At 50.9% G+C, this 21,421-nt stretch overlaps 2 protein-coding genes across 4 annotated transcripts in view; one reads left to right on the top strand and one right to left on the bottom strand.

The window, feature by feature from the left end:
- Positions 1–6,278, bottom strand: part of Gnaz (G protein subunit alpha z) — a 50,089-nt gene extending 43,811 nt beyond the window's left edge. Inside the window, exon 1 of the mRNA XM_021174092.2 lies at positions 6,069–6,278. The gene's annotated coding sequence lies outside the window, so the exon portion shown is untranslated. The remainder of the gene's footprint in view (positions 1–6,068) is intronic.
- The window catches only part of Rsph14 (radial spoke head 14 homolog), a 76,668-nt gene extending 60,552 nt beyond the window's left edge, over positions 1–16,116 (top strand). For all 3 annotated transcript variants that reach the window (XM_029482927.1, XM_021174094.2, XM_021174093.2), the window contains exons 6-8: positions 11,945–12,170; positions 13,982–14,118; positions 15,811–16,116. In XM_029482927.1, coding sequence (XP_029338787.1) covers positions 11,945–12,170; positions 13,982–14,118; positions 15,811–16,052 — 605 coding nt within the window. In that variant the 3' untranslated portion in view covers positions 16,053–16,116. The remainder of the gene's footprint in view (positions 1–11,944; positions 12,171–13,981; positions 14,119–15,810) is intronic.
- Positions 16,117–21,421: the final 5,305 nt, after the last annotated feature.

Raw genomic sequence — 21,421 nt, 5'->3', positions numbered from 1 at the left:
CTCTGCCCTGTGGAGAAACCTGGCCTGCAGTGCCAGAACATCCCCGCAGTTAGCCGAGAACAATTCTTTTCAGGCAGGATCCAAGGCAGCAGAGAGAGGGTGGTGAGGAGGCTAGCTCTCAGGCTTCCTCAACTGAGTGACCAACCTGGCGGCAGGACCCTCAGCTCCCCCGCAGGGGTGGAGCCCTAGTATTAGCAAGCAAGCAACCTCCCGGTGCACTAACTTCTGTCATCCCTTGAGAGAGAAAGAAACTGAGGCCCAAAGGGGTTAAAGGGCTAAAGACAGGACCCACACACCCCTCACCAGCCATGGATCTGGAGCAGAAGGGTCAGGCGGAAAACGCCCAGGGCTTGCTGCAGCCCACCGCTCTGGTTGGAGCAAGAGGCCATAGCCCTGAGAGCTGGCGGGAGCAGGTGCACAGATCCAGGCAGGTAGCCTCTAGCATGCTTCCTGTGACCAACTGGGGAGATGAAGCCAGTCTACTGAGGAGGACGCTGCTGAGAACCTCAGGTTCCTTAATGCCCTTCCTGACCATGGTTTGTCCAATTAGGTGGCTTCTAGGGTCTACTGAGGCACCAGGGAAAGCACCCCTCCCCACCAAAGTCAGGTCTCAGCCTCCTCAACTAAAACTGATGCTAAGAACCAGGTCCCTCCTCTGTAACACTGATTGTGAGGGGAGAGGACCCTATCCTGGCCGCTAGAAGGCACCTGGCTGTGAAATTCAGGACAGATTTGGTGTGTCCTCCTTGGGAATGTCTATGTCTGGGTTCTAGGGAAATGCAGACATCAGTCTACACCCCTCCAACCCAACCCAGCAAAGGACCACGACACCCATGGCTCACAGGGGTACCTTCTCTGAGGGATCAGGATTCAAGCCAGGCCCACTCAGGATTCTCATCTTGGCAGTTCTCCATCCTAGAAGCAGGGGTCTCCCTCTCAAAGGCTTGCTTTGACCACAGCCTAGCGGCAAGAGCATGGCCCCTCAAGAGCCCTACGGGCAGGATGCGCTTCTGGTTGGATTCTGCTAGAAGGAATTTTGGGTTTGACACTGAAAGTCCCCTCCCCGCACTGTGGCTTTTGACAGTCTAGCTTCCTAGCACTTCTTGATGGAATCTCCAGGGACACCTCTTAAAAGAGAGATAGACCTTAATTTAGAAGCGAATAACTCAAAACTCTGTGATGTAGCAGGCTTCTGTAGGAAAAAGAAAAAAAAAAAAAAAAGAGTCAAACCCAGGGAGGGACCAGCTGTATGGAGCCTCCAGTCACACTTGCCCAGTGTCTTGATAGCGGCTGGGCTCCGAGACATATTTCCTGCTACCTGCTGTCCGGGTGGCTACTGGCCACTGAGGACCAAGAGACACAGGGAGGAGAAATGGTAGCTCACGGGAACAATTCTCAACGTGTGGCTTTGGGATCCCTGGCCAGGAGATGAAAGACAGGCTCACAGGTAACCCTGCCTCTGACTGACCCCACTCAGTTTATCTGACCACCCGGGAGAATGGAGAAGAGAGGGAGGGAGGTCAGCATATCACAGTCTTACCTGTCAGCTCTCTCTCTCTCTCCGCCCACTATGGTCTTAGCACTGTCCCCGTATGTCCCCATAAGTAGGCTGGCTTTACGGGCATAAGAACAGGTGGTTACACAGGGCCCTCTGTCAGGTCTAAAGCCACACTGTGGCCATTTTGAAATGCTTAATTTCTTACCAAGGCCACAATGAACTGTGTAGCCAGAGCATCCCGCGATGCTCCAACCCCAGTGCTTACTACAGAGACCCCTCCCCGTCCAGAATGCCTTCTCCAGCTTCCTAAAAGGCCAGTCACAATGGTCTTCCCACCTTGCGCATCTGCCAGCTCTCCAACCTGAGCTTCATCCTCTGGGGACCTGTCTTCCTTGGAACCCCAGTGACCTCATTGGCTCCACGGCTTCCTGAACACTCAGACGCCAAGGACTCTAGGCTGTCACCCCTGACTTTGCTCTGACCACATTAGGGTCAGACTCTCAGATCCAGTGTCTCCCCCCCCCCCAGTCCCTTCCTCTAGAAGGGATCTTCACGAGCCGCCTCCCTTACAGGGCCAGCTGTATCCTTCTAGTGGCTCAGATAAAACCCCAAAGCTGCCACCTGAGTCACAGCCCCTCATCGCCTCTTCTATGGCCCCCCTCCCCTTACAGGGTTAGCAGCCTCTCAGTTGAAATACTGCCCAGACCCCAAGCGGCTTCAGGGTCCCCTCCTAGCCCAGCCTGCTTTTATTTTATTTACAGGATCATTGAGTTCTTGGTAATGGGGATGAAGCCAAGGGATCACCCATGTTTAATGGTTCTCTCCCACTGTGGGCTTATAGACCCAGGACAGCAGAAAACTTCTAAAAGTGCCAATGGGTTCTGCTTCCTCCTCTGTTCTAAGCTGCCCAGGTCGGCATGTGAGACTTACCTGATGCAGTCTTAAGACCCTACCCTTATGCCTACATTGGGCTCTCACCCTTCCTTCTCATGTATATGTGTTTATGTATATGTGGGGTGTTTGTGTGTGTGTGTGTGTGTGTGTGTGTGTGTGTGTGTGTAGGCCAGAGAACAGCCTTGTCTGATGCCTGCCTTAGTTTCTCTCGCTTGGCCTGGTTAGACTATGCTGGAGGGTTAGTAAGTCCCAGGGACCTGCCCAGTTCTACTCTCCATCCTCAACACTGGGGTTTCACCACCTGGCTTATTTACGTGTGTCCCAGGGATGGAATTCAGATCCTCACGCTTGACTGGCAAGCACTTTTCTGACTTCAACTCTCTTCCCCAGCCTCCCGCTCCCCACCTCCACTTCCCCACCCCACTCCACTTCTGATTTTTGAGACAAGGTCTTGCTCAGGCAGGCATCAAACTTGCCACCCTGCTGCCTCTTCTCTTGAGCTCTCTCTCCAGTGTAGACACATTAAAGTGGACGGCTGATGTGGGGACCAGGGACAACATCCTCAGTTCTTTACAGATGAGGACAAAAAAGCTCAGTGAAGATGGGTCTGGACCAGAGGCAACAGGACCAGGGCCTGTCCCCATGGCTTCTGATGCCTACAGTTCTTGCTTAATGGCTCTAGGGCACAAGAGCCTGCGTACTCCTTGGCCCTCCTCAGGCTACATAGAGTGCAGTGTAGCCTCGGCCTGCCTGTAGCTAACTTTGAGTGTCTGCCCTGGACACTTTTATTTCATGTTCCTTTAAGTCAAGAGCAGGACTCACAGGCTGCCCCAGGCTTGCATGGCCCCAGGTTTCCTTCCTGGGGGCTTTGGGAGAGCAATGGGCTATCTGCTTCCTGCAGGGTTTCCATGAGTAAGGCGTAGTCAGCAGCAGCTAGCCCACTTCTGCAGCCATCCAGTATTTTTTAGTCTTGTGAGTTTTTTTTTTTTTTTTTTTTTTTTTTTTATGGGACGGCAAAAGCATACTCAGTCCTTGCCTCCAGGAGAGGAAGTGTGTGAGTGCACACATGCGGGCGCGCGCGCACGCACACACACACACACACACACACACACACACACACTTGTGTGCGCATGTATGAGCACTCAGACTAGCTAGACTGAGGATACACTCTCAGATCATCTGCAAGAAGACTCCTTCTCAGCAGCTTCTCTGCAGGGGCATCTTGGTATCGGTGCCTGTATTTAGTCATCCAGATACTGCTGGACCCCCCATGGGATCCGCAGGATCTCTTGAGGTACAGATGAGATACTTTTTTTTTTTAAAGGTACCAAAAGGTCTAGGAGGTTGGGAACAAGAGAATTAAGAATCTATTCTCTAGGCTTCAAACCCTGAGTTCCATGGCAGGTCCCTGGACTGGGCCAGGCAAGAAGCACAGACCATGTATTTCATTAGGGAAGGTGGGCTGTGTTCTTGCTGGGGCACCCTGAGCCTCAGCCAATATCCTGTGTGTATGTGTGTGGAGGAGGGGTGTTTGTGTGTGTGTCTGTGTGTGCACGTGCATGTGTGTGTGCACATGTCTATCTTTGATGATGGGCACACTACCAGGATGAGTAAGAACCAGGCCCTTCTGAGAGAAACCAAAACCATCTCTGGGAAGAAGGGAGTAGCTAGAGCTAGGGCAGAAGGTGACATCGGCCTTCTATGGGGGAAGAACTATGTCTATTCACAGCCTGTCTCATAAAAAGGAAAGCATCTGTTAGAGGAACACACAGGAAGAGTTTTACAGCAAATGCAAGCATCTCTTCATGTCTAGAGAAGGCAAATGGAAGAGGTGCTGTTTTATCCAAGCACGGGACAGCCCTCTGTAGCCTCCTGGGTCCCCTCAATGGCCCTTCCTACCTGAGTCATTTTTTTTCTTCAAACCTTCCCAACTCCAGACTCACCAGCTAAAAACACTGTCTCCTTCAAAGCAGGTGACTTCATCTTGGCTGGGCAGGGGGCTGGGTGGGTTGGTTACCCAGGGCCCTTGGCTCTGCCAGGAACAAGGTGCCTTGCAAGGGCAGTCCCAGGTGGCCAGGAGACCTCTCTGGTCTCTGAAGTTCTTTCTCTAACACAACTCTGCTCCAGGGGTCACAGAACCTTCCCTTTTATAGACACGGAGGCTGTGGTCTCCACCGAGACAGCCCCACAAACATGGTCAGACAGCCATGGTGTGCCTCTGCCCATTTCCCTTCCTGTGCTTTTCCTGGCCTTTCACCCACCCCTCCCTCATCCATGTCCTGACTCCTCCCTCCCTCAATATCCCTCCCCTGCTCCTTCCCAACCCAGCCAGCTGCCCAAGTTCCTGGGCCTCTCTCTCCATTCATTCTCTTCCCTCTGCCCACATTGCCCATTCTGACCCTGCCTGTGTCCTTCAAGCTCCAGTTCAAACGTTACATTGCCCATAGGCAGGTCTGACCTGAGCCCGGGGTATCTCTCTCCCAGGCCCCTCCCAAGCCCCCCTGCACTGCACCGAAGGAAGGCCTGGTTATCAGAGCACAGCCCTATTTCCCCCAGAGGAAGGTGAATCAGTCCTGGGAGGATTGGCCCAGTCCACTCCCACCCTTCCACCTTAGCACCAGGCCCTAGGGGAGCCAGTACTCAGTAAATGTTTGCTTAATTGAATCTGGCCAAGCAGCTTCCTCTAGACAGGGGCCAGGTTAGCAGACCTAGATGGTGATTCCCAGTGCTAAGAAACCACTTGGGCAGAAAAGAGTGTCAAGGCTCAGGGTCCTGCCCCAATCTCCTCCACAGACAAGGCGACATCGTTACCAGGTTGGTCCCTCCACCCTGAGACTCACACTCCAGGGAACCCTGGTCTCACTTGGCATTGCTTTCCCATCCTCCTCTCTGTAACAGGATCCCCAATTCTCGGCCTAGGCAGATTCCTGCCATCCTCCATCCAGATAGGCTCAGCACCTCCCTAAAGGCAGAGCCCCCAAAGATTCACTGCAGGATCCGGAGCAGAGGCCCTCACACCCCTCCCCAAACACCCCACCGCCTTTTAAGGGAAAAAATATTGAGCCAGGAACACATTACAATCGCAGCAGGTCGATACTCATCTCTGGCTCCAAATGCCTCCAAGGAACCTGCTCCGTTGCAAGAGCGATGACCGAGAACAGCGAGCTGTTGTACCGGGCCTCAGGGCCCTCTCTTCCCGTTTTTGTTTTTTGTTTTTTTACCCAAGGCCAAGCTCCTGACACCTGCGGCTGCCTGAACCCCTGGACCCCCGGAGAGAGACCCCCGCCTGGCGTCGCTCCCGCAGGTCGCCCGCCTGCACTCCGCACCCGCTCAGGGCGTGCAGTGGTCCCACATCATCCATCCTCTGCACCCCCTGCCCAATCTCGTCAGGCGGCAGCCACCCCTTCCAAGGGTTACTGGGCTGCCGCTCCTCCCTCCCAAGGCACCTGTCTGGGCCATAGCCACCCCCTGCCCACCTAGCAGACAACCCCACCCTCGCGGCTCTCCTACCCGGAGGGGCATCCCTGCCTCTGCACCCCTAGCCCTATAGATCTCGGGTCCCCAGCACAAAGGCCCCAGGCCCCGACCCGGGTGGGGGTGGGGTGCGCCCCAGCCGCGCCCCCAGCCCCGGGTTCAGCTGTGCGCGCCGGGGCCGCTGGTGCGCTCACTCACTCACCTCCCGGGCGCGGCTTCGTGCGTCGGTCGAGCTGCACCCGGCGGGGCGGGGCCGCGAGCGTAGGGCTGTGGCGCCCTGGTTCTGCACGAAGCGGGTGCCGACGGCCGCGCGAGGACGTGACCGGTCCGCGGGTGGCACACACGCTCCGCCGCCCTGGCTCCCTCCTCCGCCCTCCCGCGCCGCCTGCAAGCGGGTCCACCCGCCCCGCACCGCGCTGCCGCCGGCAGGGGGCGGAGTCGCGAGCGCAGTCCGTTGCCAGGCCAACCGCGGGCGGGGTCTGCCGCTTGTCTGCCCCGCACCACGCGCTGCCGCCCGACCACTAGCTCCGGCTCGTTTCCCATTGGGCGATAACTGCCGACGGACGTGCGAGTAGTCCAATAACGACAGACAGGGGCGGGGCGCGGCTGTGCGCGCGCCGCCTTACCGCACGCGCTGCTGGCTCCAGCTACTGTGGCACTGCACTGCGCCGAGCCTTCCCGAAGCTACTTCTAGCATCTTGGGAAACCCACCTTCAGAGCAGTGTAGCCCCGGTTCCTTGCACGCTGGCTTTCCTGCCCTACCTCAAATGGGGTTCGAACTCAGCCCTGGCAACCTATTCTCCTACAATGTCTTTTTGCAAGGTGCTGTCGTCCAGGCTTCCTTGGATAATGTCAATCCTTTAGGGCGCGAGAAAACCCTGATGGGTTAAGCTGGCGAGATTTCGCAGCATATGGTTCGCCCTCTCTTCTGCTCTCCTTTTTTAGCATGTAGGGGCACTTCTGGGAGTCGACCCCCGCAACAGAGAGAAGCCGAAGGGTTCCAGATCAATGAAGCCCCTGACCTCTTTGGAAACTCCCCAGGAGACATCAGATCTTTGACAAACGAACCTAGCTGTGAGATTCTGTTCTCATCTGGAGGAGTCCGTGTGTGTGTCTTGGCTGGTAGTACCTTACTCCTGTACAAGAAAGACTCAGGCCAGGGGCCACCACAGTAGTGCCTCTCTGCCTTCTCCATTCTTGTAACTTAAAGCATATATGCCTTAGAGCCCAGGATGAGATGGGGAGCCATGACGATAATGTTGGTGCTTGCCAGCTAGATGCTCCAGAGGCAGGACAACAATCACACCGTTTTCCTGGGACTGTCTCCTCTGTTGTGCAGTGGCTGACTGTTGTACTGCATACCCCAGGTAGACAGCCCACCTGTGAAAGGGCTGCCTAAACTTTTAGGGATGGGACCAGATACTGGTTATGGGTACTACTGAAGCAAATCAAAACACCTGTCTTGCTACAGTGACCAATAAGGACCGAAGGACTTTTGCTAATGGCTGAAGAACATTTCCACCAACTCATCCGGCTGTGCAGCCAGTCTGTCACTGGAACCTGGCTGACAGTCTCCTAATCTGTCAAAAACTGTACTATCGACTCTTCAGAGGGTTAATACATGTAGGAAATACACCTTAGCAAGTGATTTAGGCTGGGCAGAGGCAGTTTCTGCAGCAGGTTCAGGGGTCAGAGTTCAGCTTTCTGCAGAGGATAAAACCAATGTAGGAATTACATTTGGCAATTGAATTTCCAATGGAACTTACAATATTCCAGGCGAGGGAGCAGAGGCTAGTCCCTAGACAGTCTACCTGGGCTGTTTGGGGTCTGCTGGACCTGACATTGGCAACTACCACAAAGTGAGAGGCTTTTGTCTCATGTGGTCTTTTACTGGTGGCCTCCACGCTTTGCATACTTATAAAATATAGCTTTCACCTTTTTAGAAGACTTTGGAAGGGTGAGGTGGGAGTGGGTGAGTGGGGGTGGGAAGGGGGTGGGAGTGTTCTTAGAGGGGGGATCCGGACAGGGGACAATAATTGAAATGTAAATAAATAAAATACTACTACTACTACTACTAATAATAATAATAATAAAAAGAAGACACTGGAAGCTGTAAAGCGGAGGCAGGGCATGTAGAAAGCATGATCATTCGTTCTTGTAGCTATGTCGTTATGGCAATCCAGTGGGGCTTCCGGAGCATATAGAAAGGAGAGCAATGAACAGTGGGCTAGCTTTTTGAAGAAAAATGCTTGGGCTGAGCAAGGATATCAGAGAGAGGTGAGTTCCAGGGTGGGCATGAAGGGACGTGAGGTTCAGCGAGAACCTTTCGAAAGGCTAACTTGTGCACACTGGCGCCTATCAAACCTGCAAGACTACTAGGAACAGTCACAGCTAGCTAATGGCCTTTTAGTAAGATTGAGGAGGTTGGCTTAAGAGCCAGCAGAGAAAAGTTTAAGATTAGTTTTCTACCGAGGAGGCAGGGGAGGAGTAGCAGTTGAGAGGGGCATGGGCTCACAGACTCTGTGAGCTGTGTTGTTGAGAATAGTCAGATAACGAAAACCTCGAATAGAGAAAAGAGGAACAGGCCCCAGAGTCAGTCTACAAGGTCTAGTGCTGGCTAGAGCCTGTTGCAACAACAACAACAACAACAACAACAACAAAATAAATAAAATTTCAGGGACATTTATTCCCTATTGATTTGAACCTAGCTGGTCCTCTGCTAGCCTTCCTGCTTCTCCACTGTGGGCAGGGGGCATCCTGCTCCTCTCTGGAGCTTCAGCTATCCAGGACCTGTCCTTGAGGGATGGCATCTGTCCTGGCTGGCTCCTTTCTGTGCTCCACCTATCCCTATCCCCCAACACTCACTGATTCTCAGGCTGTGGCAACAGGGTGGGTTTCTGCATTATGTTTTCCTTGGGGTCCATGTATTCCCCCCCTCTTAACATGTCAGACTGCACCTGGGTTAGTTATAAATATCCAGGCCTGCCTCTTGTCTTCTTAGCTGAAAAGCAACAATGTAAATGAGCAGAAAAGACACTTCCAGGCACAAACTTTAGTTTTAAATTTTCCCCTCTGTCTCAGAATGAGTCTTGGTTTTGCTGCTTAGAGACAGATGCTTTGCTGGCTATCCTTTGGTGTTGGACCTTGCTCTCTGGGCCTCAGTCTCTTACCAAGGAAGGGGGCTAGATAGAAGCAAGGAGATCGCCTCTAAAATTATAACTTTTCCGGCCTCACTTCACTTTGTCCTTCCCTTAGCAGGCATCTGTCTCGACTCAAGACAGTAGTCTCAGGCAGCAAGGACATCAGCCCCTGGGATTTCCCGGGAAGCTTAGCCCCAGAGGCAGAGTTAGGGCAGAATCAAGTGCCAGTCAAGGGGATGCATAGCTTCTACTGGCGTTTAACACTGAGGCCATTTCGGTACTGAGGAAAGCAGGCTCAGAGATTCAGTAATAGGTTCAAAGTCACCCAGCCAGGGAAAAAGATACACTTAGATGTCAAATGGAAACTTTGGGAGTCTGGGTGGGAAATAAAGCAAGCAAGCAAGCAAGCAAACTAACCAACCAAACCCAGTTCACTTGAAGCAGTCGGGGAAGCAGCTTCCGGGAGCTGCCCTTGAGCAAGAATAGGTAGAATCACCCCAGGGAGAAACTGGAGAGCAGCAACAGGAACCATTGGTCATCTGGGAACAGGAGGAGCAGTGACTGCTCCTGGGATCCCTGCCCTGCCCCTCCACCCCATCGCCACAGTCACCTGCCATCTGAAATCCTCAGGGACCTGGGAGGGAAAGCCGGGGTGATGCCCTCAAAGAGGAAATTCCCCGGTGCTAATTGGCACTGAGAGACCTTTAGGCTAATTAACCTGTTCATTTGCCTCTCTAGAGTAAATTAGAGGGTTTAGCTGAGGAGGCCAAAAGAGAGATGTCTGCTGGTGGCCGTCTCCTCAGGGGCAATGGGAGGCTTTGTAGTGGGCACAGTGGGCTGCTGGAGAGGCCTGGCAGAGGGACTGGCTGCCAGGCAGCAAGCAGTCACAGGTGGCCCTTGGGCGGCAGGAAAGAGAGCTCCCCTTTGTTCCTTTTCATTGCTGTGAATTGGGAAGGGTGCTCTGATAGCCTGGGACTTTCCGGGCGCCATCTGGGTCCTATTCTGGGTTCTCCAAAAGGAGAGGGGTAGGTCCTGTTTATTGGGTGTCCCCTATCACTGTGCTTCTAGCATCTGTACCCTGTGGTTTGGTTATAACCCCCCCCCACCACCACCACCACCACAGGTTCATGTGACTGAACTCTTGGTCTCAAGATAGTGACACTGTCTTAGGGAGGTTGTGGAACCTTTAGGAGGCAGAGCCTGGCTGGAGGAAGTGCATCAGCTGGGGTATACCTTAAAGTTTATAGCCTGTTCCCCCCCCCCCCCATTACTGTCCAGCATGTTCATTCTCTTCTGCAGAAACTGAGCTGGTAAAAGATCCCAGCTTTAGCTTCCATTGCTATGGAGCCACCCATTGCCGTACCTCCCCTGCCGGGGGTGAACTCCTCCTCCAGAGCACATAGCCCCTGTTAGGGGTGTAGTCACAGCAGTGAAAGCCGCACAGTCCTGTAAAAGAAGCCAGTACAGTCCTGCTTCCTGCACGGCCAAAGGTATTTCAAAAAGAAACGCTGGCCAGAGTCTTGGATTCCTGTCATTTCCAGATGGGGATGTAGATCTTTTGCGGGCAGGAGATACTGTTTCTGTCTCAGACTCCAGCAACTTTTGGCATAGTTTGGATGTAAAAGGAGGCCCAACGCTTCCCCACTGCTCTGGAGGAAATTTAGTTAATTTCCCTTTATGTATGACAGAATACGTGAGTTAAAAAAAAATCAATGTAAAGGAATGTCTTAGGGTTTTTGTTTTTGTTTTGTTTTTTAAATTGCTGTGAAGACACACAGTGACCAAGGCAAGTCTTATAAAGGACAATGTTCAATTGGGGCTGGCTCAAAGGTTGGTTACAGGTTCAAAGGTTGAGTCCAGTATCATCAAGGCAGGAACATGGCAGCATCCAGGCAGGCATGGTACAGGAGGAGCAGAGAGTTCTACATCTTCATCTGAAGGCTGCTAGCAGAAGACTGACTCCCAGGCAACTGGGGTGAGGGTCTCTAAGTCCATGCCCACAGTGACACATCTACTCCAACAAGGCCCCACCCACTCCAGCAAGGCCACAGCTACTCCAACAAGACCACACCATCTAATAATGTCACTCCCTGGGCCGAGCATATACAAGTTATCATAAGGAAGGATGATTTATTTCGACTCATGGTCTCCTAGGCTTTAGTCCATGTTCATGTGGCTTCTTGGTAGCAGTAGCGCCATGGTAGCAGCTGTGGTGGAGCAGAGATGCTCACCTTATGGGCAGGTTGGGTAGATAGAGAAGGAGGAAAGAGGAAGAGAGAGAAAAAAAGGAGAGGGAGGGAGAAAAAGAAGGAGGGAGGGGAAGAAGTGGTGGTTGGGAATAAGACAGTTTTCAAAGGCACGGCCCTAGCGACCTGCTCAACTGAAGCACTTGGTGGGGATAGAGTCTTTAAAAACACGTAAACCGGACTGGAGAGATGGCTCAGCGGTTAAGAGCACTGACTGCTCTTCCGAAGGTCCTGAGTTCAAATCCCAGCAACCACATGGTGACTCACAACCATCTGTAATGAGATTTGATGCCTTCTTCTAGGGTATCTGAAAACAGCTCCAGTGTACTTACATATAATAATAAATAAATCTTAAAAAAAAAACCAAAAAAACCCCCACATAAACCTTTAGGGATAGTTTATGTCCGATCCACAACAGTATGGAAGACTGGGGGTCTCTGTATGCCTGGATCTGCCCCAGTGAGTTGCAGCTTCTCATGGCCACTATACCCATCTACCTTCGATGCCCGTCCCCCACCCCCACCCCGGGCCAGAGCACAGGTAGCAAAGATTTCTATCCTTCTCAGGGATCGTTTTCTCAGGTCTAACTCTAGACTCACTGCATCTGTAATCTCCCACCCATTCCCCGATTCTGTCCTCTCCTAGACAGGGCAGGGGGAAAAGGAGCCTCAATGCCTCTTCCTGCCGTGCAGGGGCCCAGGGTATCGTCCAGAGTGGCCTGATCCCCTCGCTGGTACGGAAGCTGCAGAAGGAGGAGGACCATATTCAGGAGATCATCTTGGACACTCTGGCGCTGTGCCTTCAGGAGGACGCCACCGAGGCCCTAGAGAGCCAAGCCGTGCCCTGTTTTAAGGAGAAGCTCCTTAGCAAAAACTCCGAAATCCGCAGCAAAGCCGCCCGGGCGCTCATTGCCATCAGGTGAGGTCTGCTCTGTGTTGGCTCTGTGTTGGCTCGAGGAGCCACCTCCTTGAGTTTCTGCTGAGGGTTGGAGAAGGCCACCGAACTTGCTCCTGGCCTATCGGTAGATCAGCCAGTGGGGCTTCGCCTAGCCATGCCTGTCACAGGACATGCACCCAGGCAGCCTTTGTCTAACTCCCTTGTGTCCTGGGGAAAGAGGTCACTAGGTCTGAAGAGTGTCCTTTCCAGTAAGCGTGACCCGTGGCGTCTGGCCTGAGATTGTCCTGTATCCCAGGAACTCTCTCTCACTCCCATCCCGGACAAACCTAGCTAACTGGTCACCTCTCTGTGAGGAAGACAAGCAGATGAACTCCATCGATAATAATGACTGCCGGTGGTAACTAGGTATGCAAACACTCCAGGCATCACCAGTAAAGTCAACAGTTTGACAATTGTTAAGGAAGGGGACTCCTGCCTTTAGAGGTGGGAAAAACGAAAGCATGAAACCTAGTCACTTGCTTGACTTTCACGTAGGATCGCAGTCTAAACCCTGGCCTGAAGACTGAGGGAGCACAGAACATCTCAACAATTAGTCCTGTGTCCCAGGGGAACACTTTGCCCTTGTCCACATCCCCTCAGAGCGAGGGGGAGGGAAGGCCTTGCTATCCTCTAAGTCCTAGCTTTCCTTCTATCTGGTATTTCTGGTGGGCCTGACCCAGGGCTTGGGATGCTAGTTCCGAATGTTTATTATTCTGCACATTCCCAGACCCACCCATCTATTAGGTCTTTGCCTGGAGATCCCCATCCAGTGAATCTCTGGGCAGAGTATAGATTCTGCCCAGCTCCTCTGGTCTCTCCCATCAACCCGTGTCCCTCACCACCCCTTACCATTTTGTGTCCCCCACAATGGGGGATGCAGACCAAGGGCTAGATCACATGCTCCTAAAGCCTCTCGTCCTGAGGCAGCTAAATCATCTCTTTCTTCTGTGTCTGGACTAGTACTGGCCTTGAGTCATTGAGTAGATAAGCTCAGGACAGCCCTGCAGGTAGACCTAGGACTTCACGTCCTTGATAAATGGCCTCAGGGTAGAGACCAACCTAGAAAGCCAATAGCATCACAGTATCCCAGAGAAGTGGCTGCCAGAACTGTTTCCTAAACAGCGTTCCCATAAAATACCTATGTGTTTGAGGTGTTAAAAAGTTCTGCAAAATGAGAGTCCTGTGGGCAGTGAAGCAAGCAAGCTTCAGCCCAGCTGAAGTCTGTTGGTTGGGCTGTTTGTGCACTGCGATATTACCATGGGAGGAGAGTCTCCTGGCCAGAAAAACCCTCTCTTTTGGGGGAGGGGATAATGCTGGTCCCCCCATGGTTGAGAAACTCTTGGGCAGTTCATCACTCTCATTTACAGGACTTTCTACAATGCTGGAATGGAGAGGTTAGGCCCTCACCTGCTGTGGCTCAGCATAAGGCTGCACCCTGCTGTGTGGAGCAGCTCTGTTCTTCCCTAGTGAGGAGTCCAAACTCGGGTGGAGCCGAACAGCCTTGCTGTGGGTCACACCCTTGAGGGTCTTTCTCTTCCATAACGTTGAAGCCAAGATGAGCATGTCTTCATTTACAAGCAAGGCTTAGAATGAAGCTCACTTCCCTCTGGGCCTCTTTATCTCTTTCCCCAGCAAGATATTCCCATGCTGGTGTTCTTCAGTGCCTTGGTCATGGCTAGTCCCAGCATGGCTAGTCCAGGACTACCAGTAAGAGTCCCGACACAGGTCCTATCTCTACGTGTGTCCTGGGACATTCCTAGGCCTTAGCTCCATTTGTCCTCTCTCTATCCCAGCATCCCGTTGGATGGCAAGAATCAGGTGTGGAAGAATGATGTCATTCCCATCCTGGTGACTCTGTTGTCAGACACAGATGAGGAGGTGAAGGCGAATGCCGCCGGAGCTCTGATGCACGCAACAGTGACCACTGAAGGTAAGGCCAGGGTGCCCTGTGGGTTCCCGAGGCTGGGTAGGTGCAGGCAGGAGGGACGAGTGGGTTCCCCTAGCTTGTCTGCAGCCACAGTGAGCTTTCCAGATGTATCTTCCTCATGTCAGGGGTCAAGTAGTGACCTCTCAGGCCTCAAGGCTCCATCCAAATCCACTTTTGATTTATTATCAAAGTCCTTTTGAGGTTTGGTCCAAATTCCAGTCCTCACTCATTTTCCGGGACACAGTGGACTGCCAGCGACTTCTCACAAGCCGCTCACATCAGGACCTCTGCCTCTCAACATCAAGCCCTTTCTTTGGCCTAAAGATGTCACCTCAGGGTCAGGTCTCTTATGAACCATGATCAAGTAGTTTGGTGTCTATGATTCTCTTATTCCTGGGTCTAAGTAGATCCTAGAACTCGTGATTATATATATAGTGTAGGTGTGTGTGTATGTATGCACTATGCGGTGTTGGGAACAGAACTTAAGTCCTTTGTGAGAGCAACACCTTACTCTTCACCTCTGATCCATCTCTTCATTCTTACTTCTATGTGTTTCTTGATCAAAACTATTTATATCAAGTTGTGGGAAATATATATATATATATATATATATATATATATATATATATATATATATCATCCCCTTAACCTCCAAGGCCAGGATTCCTAGTCAGGCAGAGGCTGAGCCACCCAACCAATGGCCAAGGGGAGAGACTAACATAGTCTCCACACCTGACAGATGAGGTGGGACATTCTCCTGTCTTCCCCCTCACAAAATCTGAAAGCCATCTGGCATTCCTGAATGGTCCACCCTCTGTGCTTTCTGTTTCCTCTCCGTTTCCTGACGACTCTGTGGGTCTCAGCTTTGTAATCAGTACGTTTCAGAGTTTCCCAAAGATAGAGAGGCCCCCAGAAGCTCCCCCCTGGACCCTAGTAGTAGAATTTGAGTCATGTAGGAGGAGAACTTGTAGTTTTCTCAGAGTCTGGAGTTTCTTTCCATCATTTATCCTCACCGAGGGAATTCGACTGTGTGTGTCGAGCAGGGTACCCCATGTGTCTCCACATTGTAGGTTACCTCTGCCCAAGCTTATGAGGGAGGACTTGGAAGGCCAGGAACCCATTGGACCTCAGCCAATGACTAGAGACACAGAGACCAGGACGTATGGCTCTGTCATCCATTCCCAGATGGGTGTCTGAGTCTTTACCCTGTATCAGACCCTGAGCTGGATGATGGAGGAGAGAGGTCTTGGCTCTACAGTTGTCAGGAGAGGCAGAATTGTGATGGATGTGTTAGCGTTTGGGGCATAGGGCAAGTGCCCAGCCTCCTCTAAGGGCATCTTGAAGGCTCTACTATTACCTGCACCTTTGTGCCTACCATATGTGCTTTGTACCCGGTGCAGAGCAATTGCCCAATACATACCCGACACATAAACATGTGGTTGTTTTGTTTTTTGTTTTTCCCTTTTAAAAATACTGTGCATGCTGTCTTATGAAGACTGATTGCAGGATAGGGGACTGAATAAGCAGAGGAAGAAGGAGATGCTCTGTGGAAGAGTGTCGCAAAAAATGTGGGGGAGGGGAGTGGAGAAGAGGGTGGGTATAGGTGGCATTGCTCCTAAGACATCCCCAGCAGAACAGTGGGAGACAGCCCCTTTAGTGTGGATGTGTGGGGAACCCAGTGTCTGTGGCCCACAGGAAAATATGCAGCTCTGGATGCCAATGCTATCGAACCACTCCTGGAGTTGCTTTGCACCAACTCCAAGACCAAGGTGTGTCTGAATGCCACAAAAGCCCTCACCATGCTGGCTGAAGCCCCTGAGGGCCGTAAGTTATTGCTGTCCCATGTTCCCACCTTCCGTTACCTCCTGGCGCATAAAAACGAGGCCATACAGCGAGCAGCAGAAGTAGCCATCAAAGTGATTGAGTGGAAGCCATGACTTCCGTTTCAGCCAGCCCCCGTGGGCTATGTCTAGGCCTGAATAAATGAGTGGAATCTCCTCATGCTTGGTTTCCCGTGCCGCCTCGTGTTCCTGGAGCAATGTCACAGCCTCCTCCTGCCAAAGAAGAAACACAGACCCAGAAGGACCTGGTTCTGAAAAGTACACGTCCACCCCACAATGGGAAGTGGGAGGAGATAGATAACCCTACACAAAGTGCTTATAGAAAGCAAGACCGAACCTTCCAGGGAGAAGGGTGGGAGTTAGATTGGGGGTTGGAGAGACCGGTGGGGGTTGGACCAGGCACCGGGCCAAACTGAGGACCATTTTGCTGAGAATTTTCATGCATGGTTTTCCTTATAGGAAGACCCGGTGCAGTGATCAGCTGGGGAAGTGGTCAGGCCGATCGGTTAATTTATGCTCATCTAGTTATGCCTGAACAGGCAAGTTATGGATGCCCTGGTTTATTAATGAGCTAGCATGTCCAGCTTCTGTCAGGGGAGCTATAGGAATAGAGTGGGACCTCAAAGCAGAACCTTAGTCTGGGACTAAGCTGGGCTCCTAGTCTTGTCCCCCGGAGCCTGTTGAAGCTCTGACCTCAGCAGTGGGAACTCATTTTGTGAGGATATCTCAGAGTCAATCTTTATCAAAACCATGACCCAAGTAAGCTACTCCTCACTGTCCTTTCAAGGAGCTTCGGGGACCCTCATGGTTGTCAGGAAAAACCCAGAGAAGTGTGTGTGTGACCTGGAATTTAAAAGATCAACTTAAGTCGGCCCTCTCATACCAGAGGGGACTGGCTGCTGGACCCAAGTGGCATTCCAGTTACAATCATCCTATTTGGAAAACCAGGCTGCATAAAAGGAAACGATTCCCCTTCGGGAAAGCCGGGCCTCCAGGATCCCCATTACCTGTGTTCAGATCCTTCTTCCACCCGTGCAAGCTGACTCTGCTCCTACCATGGGGTCCAGTCAAGGTCAGCAACACCCTCCCTTTGTGTATGGGGTTGATCTTTACTCTGGAACCCTCTCTGGTAACATGACCCCATGTGCTGGTTTGGATGCTGACCACTTTCTCCACATCATCCACCCTGCATGGCTGTGCACCCCCCCCATTCCTTTTCAAGCTGGGTATGACTTCTGTTTCCTCTGCCTCAAAACACTGTCTCTAATTCCAGTCTGTTATAAGTGCCAGTCCCTTATGTCCAACAGAAAACTCTACCCCTGAATGTCTCTAGGCAACAGCGAACAGCCGTCCTTCAGAAAATGCTTCAGAAAACAGAGGAGGGAAGAACATTTTTCAGCCCCTTCTGTAACAATGCCTGCGACTCTTGTCCCTACATCACAAAGAGACCACAAGAAAACTGTGGACCCATATGTCTCCTGAACAGAGACATGAAGCCATAGCAAACAATTAGCAAAGCGAATACAGCTACACAGTAAAAGTATTACAATATCAGGGAGGACCCAGGAAGGGATATGAGAAAGAAGTCAATGTATAAAAAAAAATCAGAAAAATTATTCCACAAAATCCAATACCCTTTTATCGTTAAAAGCAAACAGACAACAAGCAAGCAAGCAAGCAAGCAAACCAAACAAACAGAATAACAACAAAATGTTAACAGTCTAGAAATAGAGGAAGGCTTTCTCTCTCTACACAATAAAGGATACATATAAAAATGCAAGGGCTAGAGTCACAATGACTACTTATTCCTTGAAATAAGGAATGAGACAAGGACTTCTGCTTTTGCTACTTTGGTTTAGCCTCGTACTGGAGGTTGTAGCCAGGGCTTGTAGACAAGAAAAGAAATAAGGCACATAAAGATATTTTTTAAATGAGCAAATAATTTCTATTCACCAATCATACCATCAATATAAGAAAACATTTAAAAACTATTAGAACTGCCAAGTTCAGCATTGTGGTGGCGCACATATACAGTTGATTGTATTTCTGTACACTGGCAGTGGACCATAGGAAAATGGAGCTAAGGCATTTTTACTTACAGTAGCATCAAAGGATAAAAATAAGAAAGATACATATGTGCAGGCCAGTGCTTTTTTTTTGACACAAGCTGGAATCATCTGTGAAGAGGGAGCCTCAAGTGAAAGAATGCCTTCACAGGAGTGACCTATGGGAAGGCCTGTAGGACATTTTTATTATTTATTTATTTATTGATTGATTTGGGAAGATCCAACTTACTGGGAGCAATTTCACCGGAGGCTGGTGGTTCAGGATGACATAAGGAAGCAGTCTAAGTAAACCATGAGGAGCAAGCAGCACTCTTCTATGGCCTCTTATTCAGTTCCTGCCCATAGGTTCCTGCTCTGTGTTCCTGTAGATTCTTCCCTGGATTACAAGCTGTAAGCAGAAATCAACCCTTCCCTCACTAAGTTGGTTTGGTCATGGTGTTTTTAGCACAGCAGTAGAAACCCTAAGACCTAACCTAATAAGAGAAACACAAGACCTATGCACTGAAAACCAACTGTAGTTAAAAGGCGTTCAACACTCAAACAAATAGAAAGAGAGCCCATGCTTGTATGTAGGTCAGCAACTTGATGCTGTCTGGCAGTAACACACTCATGCAGCTCATGCTATGTGTTGGGAACAGAGACCGTGTTTACCCAGGCCTGTTCTTTCTCCACTGCAGACTATTCTACAATGGATGTCATTTTTTTCACTACTACTCTCATGCTAGACAGTCACCCTGGACCCTCTTTGATTTTTTTTTTTTAATGGATTGTCAACAAGGTCTAGAACCACCTAGGAGGAATTCTCCCAGCACACCTATGCAGGATCTAGATTAGCTTAGCCTCTGCGCATTCCCGTGAAGAGGGTCATTTTGGTTGGTTAATTCAGTTGGATGGAGCCGCCTTAAAAGTATGTTTGGTACAATTCCTTGAGCTTGACTCCTGGGCTGAATAAAACGTAGAAATCTAGCTGAGCGTGGACATTCCTCACTCCCCTTTTTGATTGTGGGTACAATGTGACCAGCTACCACAAGTTACTTTCACGGTAGTCTCCAGGCTATGGTGGATGGTAGCTTCGAATTAGAAGCCAAAATGAACTCTCCCTGAAGTTGCTTCTACTAGGTATTTTTCTCTCAGCAATAGGGAAGGTAACTAAGCCCCCCCTCCCTCCAAAGTTCTTCTCTTTGCCTTTATCCAAGACTCCTAGAGGGCGTTCCCACCACCCGTTCATCTTCCAGGCAGCATTCGGGAGATAGGATCTTATCACTTCCCCGATCTAACTCCAGAGGTCTTAGAATTCCCAAGCACACAGAGCTTTCTGGTCGGTTTTCACCCATTGTCCTTGTTTGGACACCTTCAAATACGCCTTTCACTCCTGCCCCAAGCCTTACACAGTTCCTTCTCTTACTACAAACTGACTCCTCCTTCCAGGACTCTAAATCAGGGTGGGACACCCTGCTGGGTATTCCCATGGTGTGCAGGATTCCTGGTGTGTAAACCACTGGACTCTGCCTGCCTTGGGATGGCTTGGTTCCTTTGCTGGAGCCTCAGTGTTTCTTCCTGTGATGTGCAGTTAGGCAGACCCTCTGCTAAGTGGTTCTACACCTTCAAAGTGGAAATGTACTTATGATGGGCTTGAAACCAGCGTATGAAATGAAAGCCATGGCCACTCTTCCCTCTCCACAGGCTATAATCTTTCCCCTCGCCCACCAGCAGTTCTTATAAACTTTGTTCATAGCTATTTCTTTGGGGGGAATACCAAAACAGCAGTGGTTACACAGTAAAATCCACAAACCATCAGATGAAGAATTAAGGAAAGGAGAAGGGGTCTGGCTCTTTGAGTGTGCTTTGAGAGTGTGATTTTCATGATGCTGGGAACTATTTTTTTAAGTACTGTGGCATTTATTTTGGTCTAAGGAAGAGGGAGGAGGAGGAGGAAGAGGAGGAGGAGGAGGAGGAGGAGGAATAGGAAGAGGAGGTAGTGTTAGGTAGTCTCTGTAGAGACAGCCCATGAAGGTCTATACCTGATGACTGGCTTAATACCAGACAGGGAAGAGCTCACAGTTGCTTTTTCTACCTGCCCTCCAGAAATCAGTGCAGGAGACGATAGTCAGTAGTGAATAGTGGGGATGACCAATTCAACTGTAGCCCCAGGCCAATCTCTGGCCCACGCAGGAGCTGGAATTTCCACCCAGGTGGCAGCTGTTGCCCCTGTTCTGAGGTCATTTTTCTTCGGCACTGGGCCCAGCACCAGCACCTGCGAGTCAGGGCCCCCAGCAGGGGTAGAGCTGGGCTCACAGCAGACATCTTTGACAGCAGGACAACCTTCCAAGGATGAGACAACAGAGCAGCAGAGGGTGAGGTATAGGAAAATAAAAACCCCAATAGTCTGGTAAACACAAGCAAAAAAGAACCAAACACATCAGGGATTTTAGAAAGCCAAAATTAAATTTAAAGCGAAAGTCGTTGCTTATGAAGTAGAGCCATTTGGAGAAGATGACTCATTCCGGGCGAGGAACAGATGTTCTCATTTGCATAGTCTCCTTAATCGTGAATGGACTTTGCTCTGTCCCCCGTGCACTCACAGTCCGCAGCTGGTGGTGCTTGCAGGGCACCAAGGGAGTGTCTTCATTAGTGTAGTCCCTGGCCCCACATTGTTGGGGGCCCTTGGGAAAAAAAACAAAAACCAAAACACTTCATCCCCATCACAATGAGGGAATCTGGGAAAGGCAGCGTCCCCAACTCCTCACTCCAACTAGGCTGTGCGAGGCACAGTAGACACAGCCAACAACTGTGAACACAAACAGCACCTCCTTCAGGCAATGACCACTCCCCAGAGTGTCACCCCCCCTCTTTAATCTTTCATGTCCTTGGTCACTGCCACCTTTCTGACTTGACTGGGGCTAGGACCTCTGCATCTCCCAATATTCTCTGAGTTCTCTTTAGTCACCTCAGCCCTCTCAGTGGCCATCTGTTGCCAAAATCCTGTCCTGGGGGCGTTGAGGGGACATCAGCAACATCTACCTCTTCTAAGGTGCCAGTGACAGACCCAGCCATTGATCCGCCAAGTTGGAACCTAGGAGCTCATTGGGCTTCACTGCAGAGCCCAGCTGAGGGGTCACTTACAGAGATCTGGATATTTGTCCTGAGGTTTCTATCACACTGATAAAACACGATGAGCAAAAGTGGCCTGGGGAGGAAAGGGTTTATTTCAGCTTTCCGATTGTGGTCCAGAAAGTCACGGCAGGAACTTGATGCAGGTTCCTGGACGTAGGAAATGAAGGGGTCACGGAGGAGTGATGCTTACTAAATTCTTACAGGTTGCCCACCCTGCCTCTTTACATCATCCAGGACCACCTGCCCAGGTGAGCCGGGACCAACCACACCAATCATTAATCAAGA

Source organism: Mus caroli, chromosome 10, assembly GCF_900094665.2.
Source record: "Mus caroli chromosome 10, CAROLI_EIJ_v1.1, whole genome shotgun sequence".
NCBI classification, from domain to species: Eukaryota; Metazoa; Chordata; class Mammalia; order Rodentia; family Muridae; genus Mus; species Mus caroli.
The sequence above is the reverse complement of the archived record's forward strand: the minus strand, read 5'-3'. Positions and strand labels throughout refer to the sequence as shown.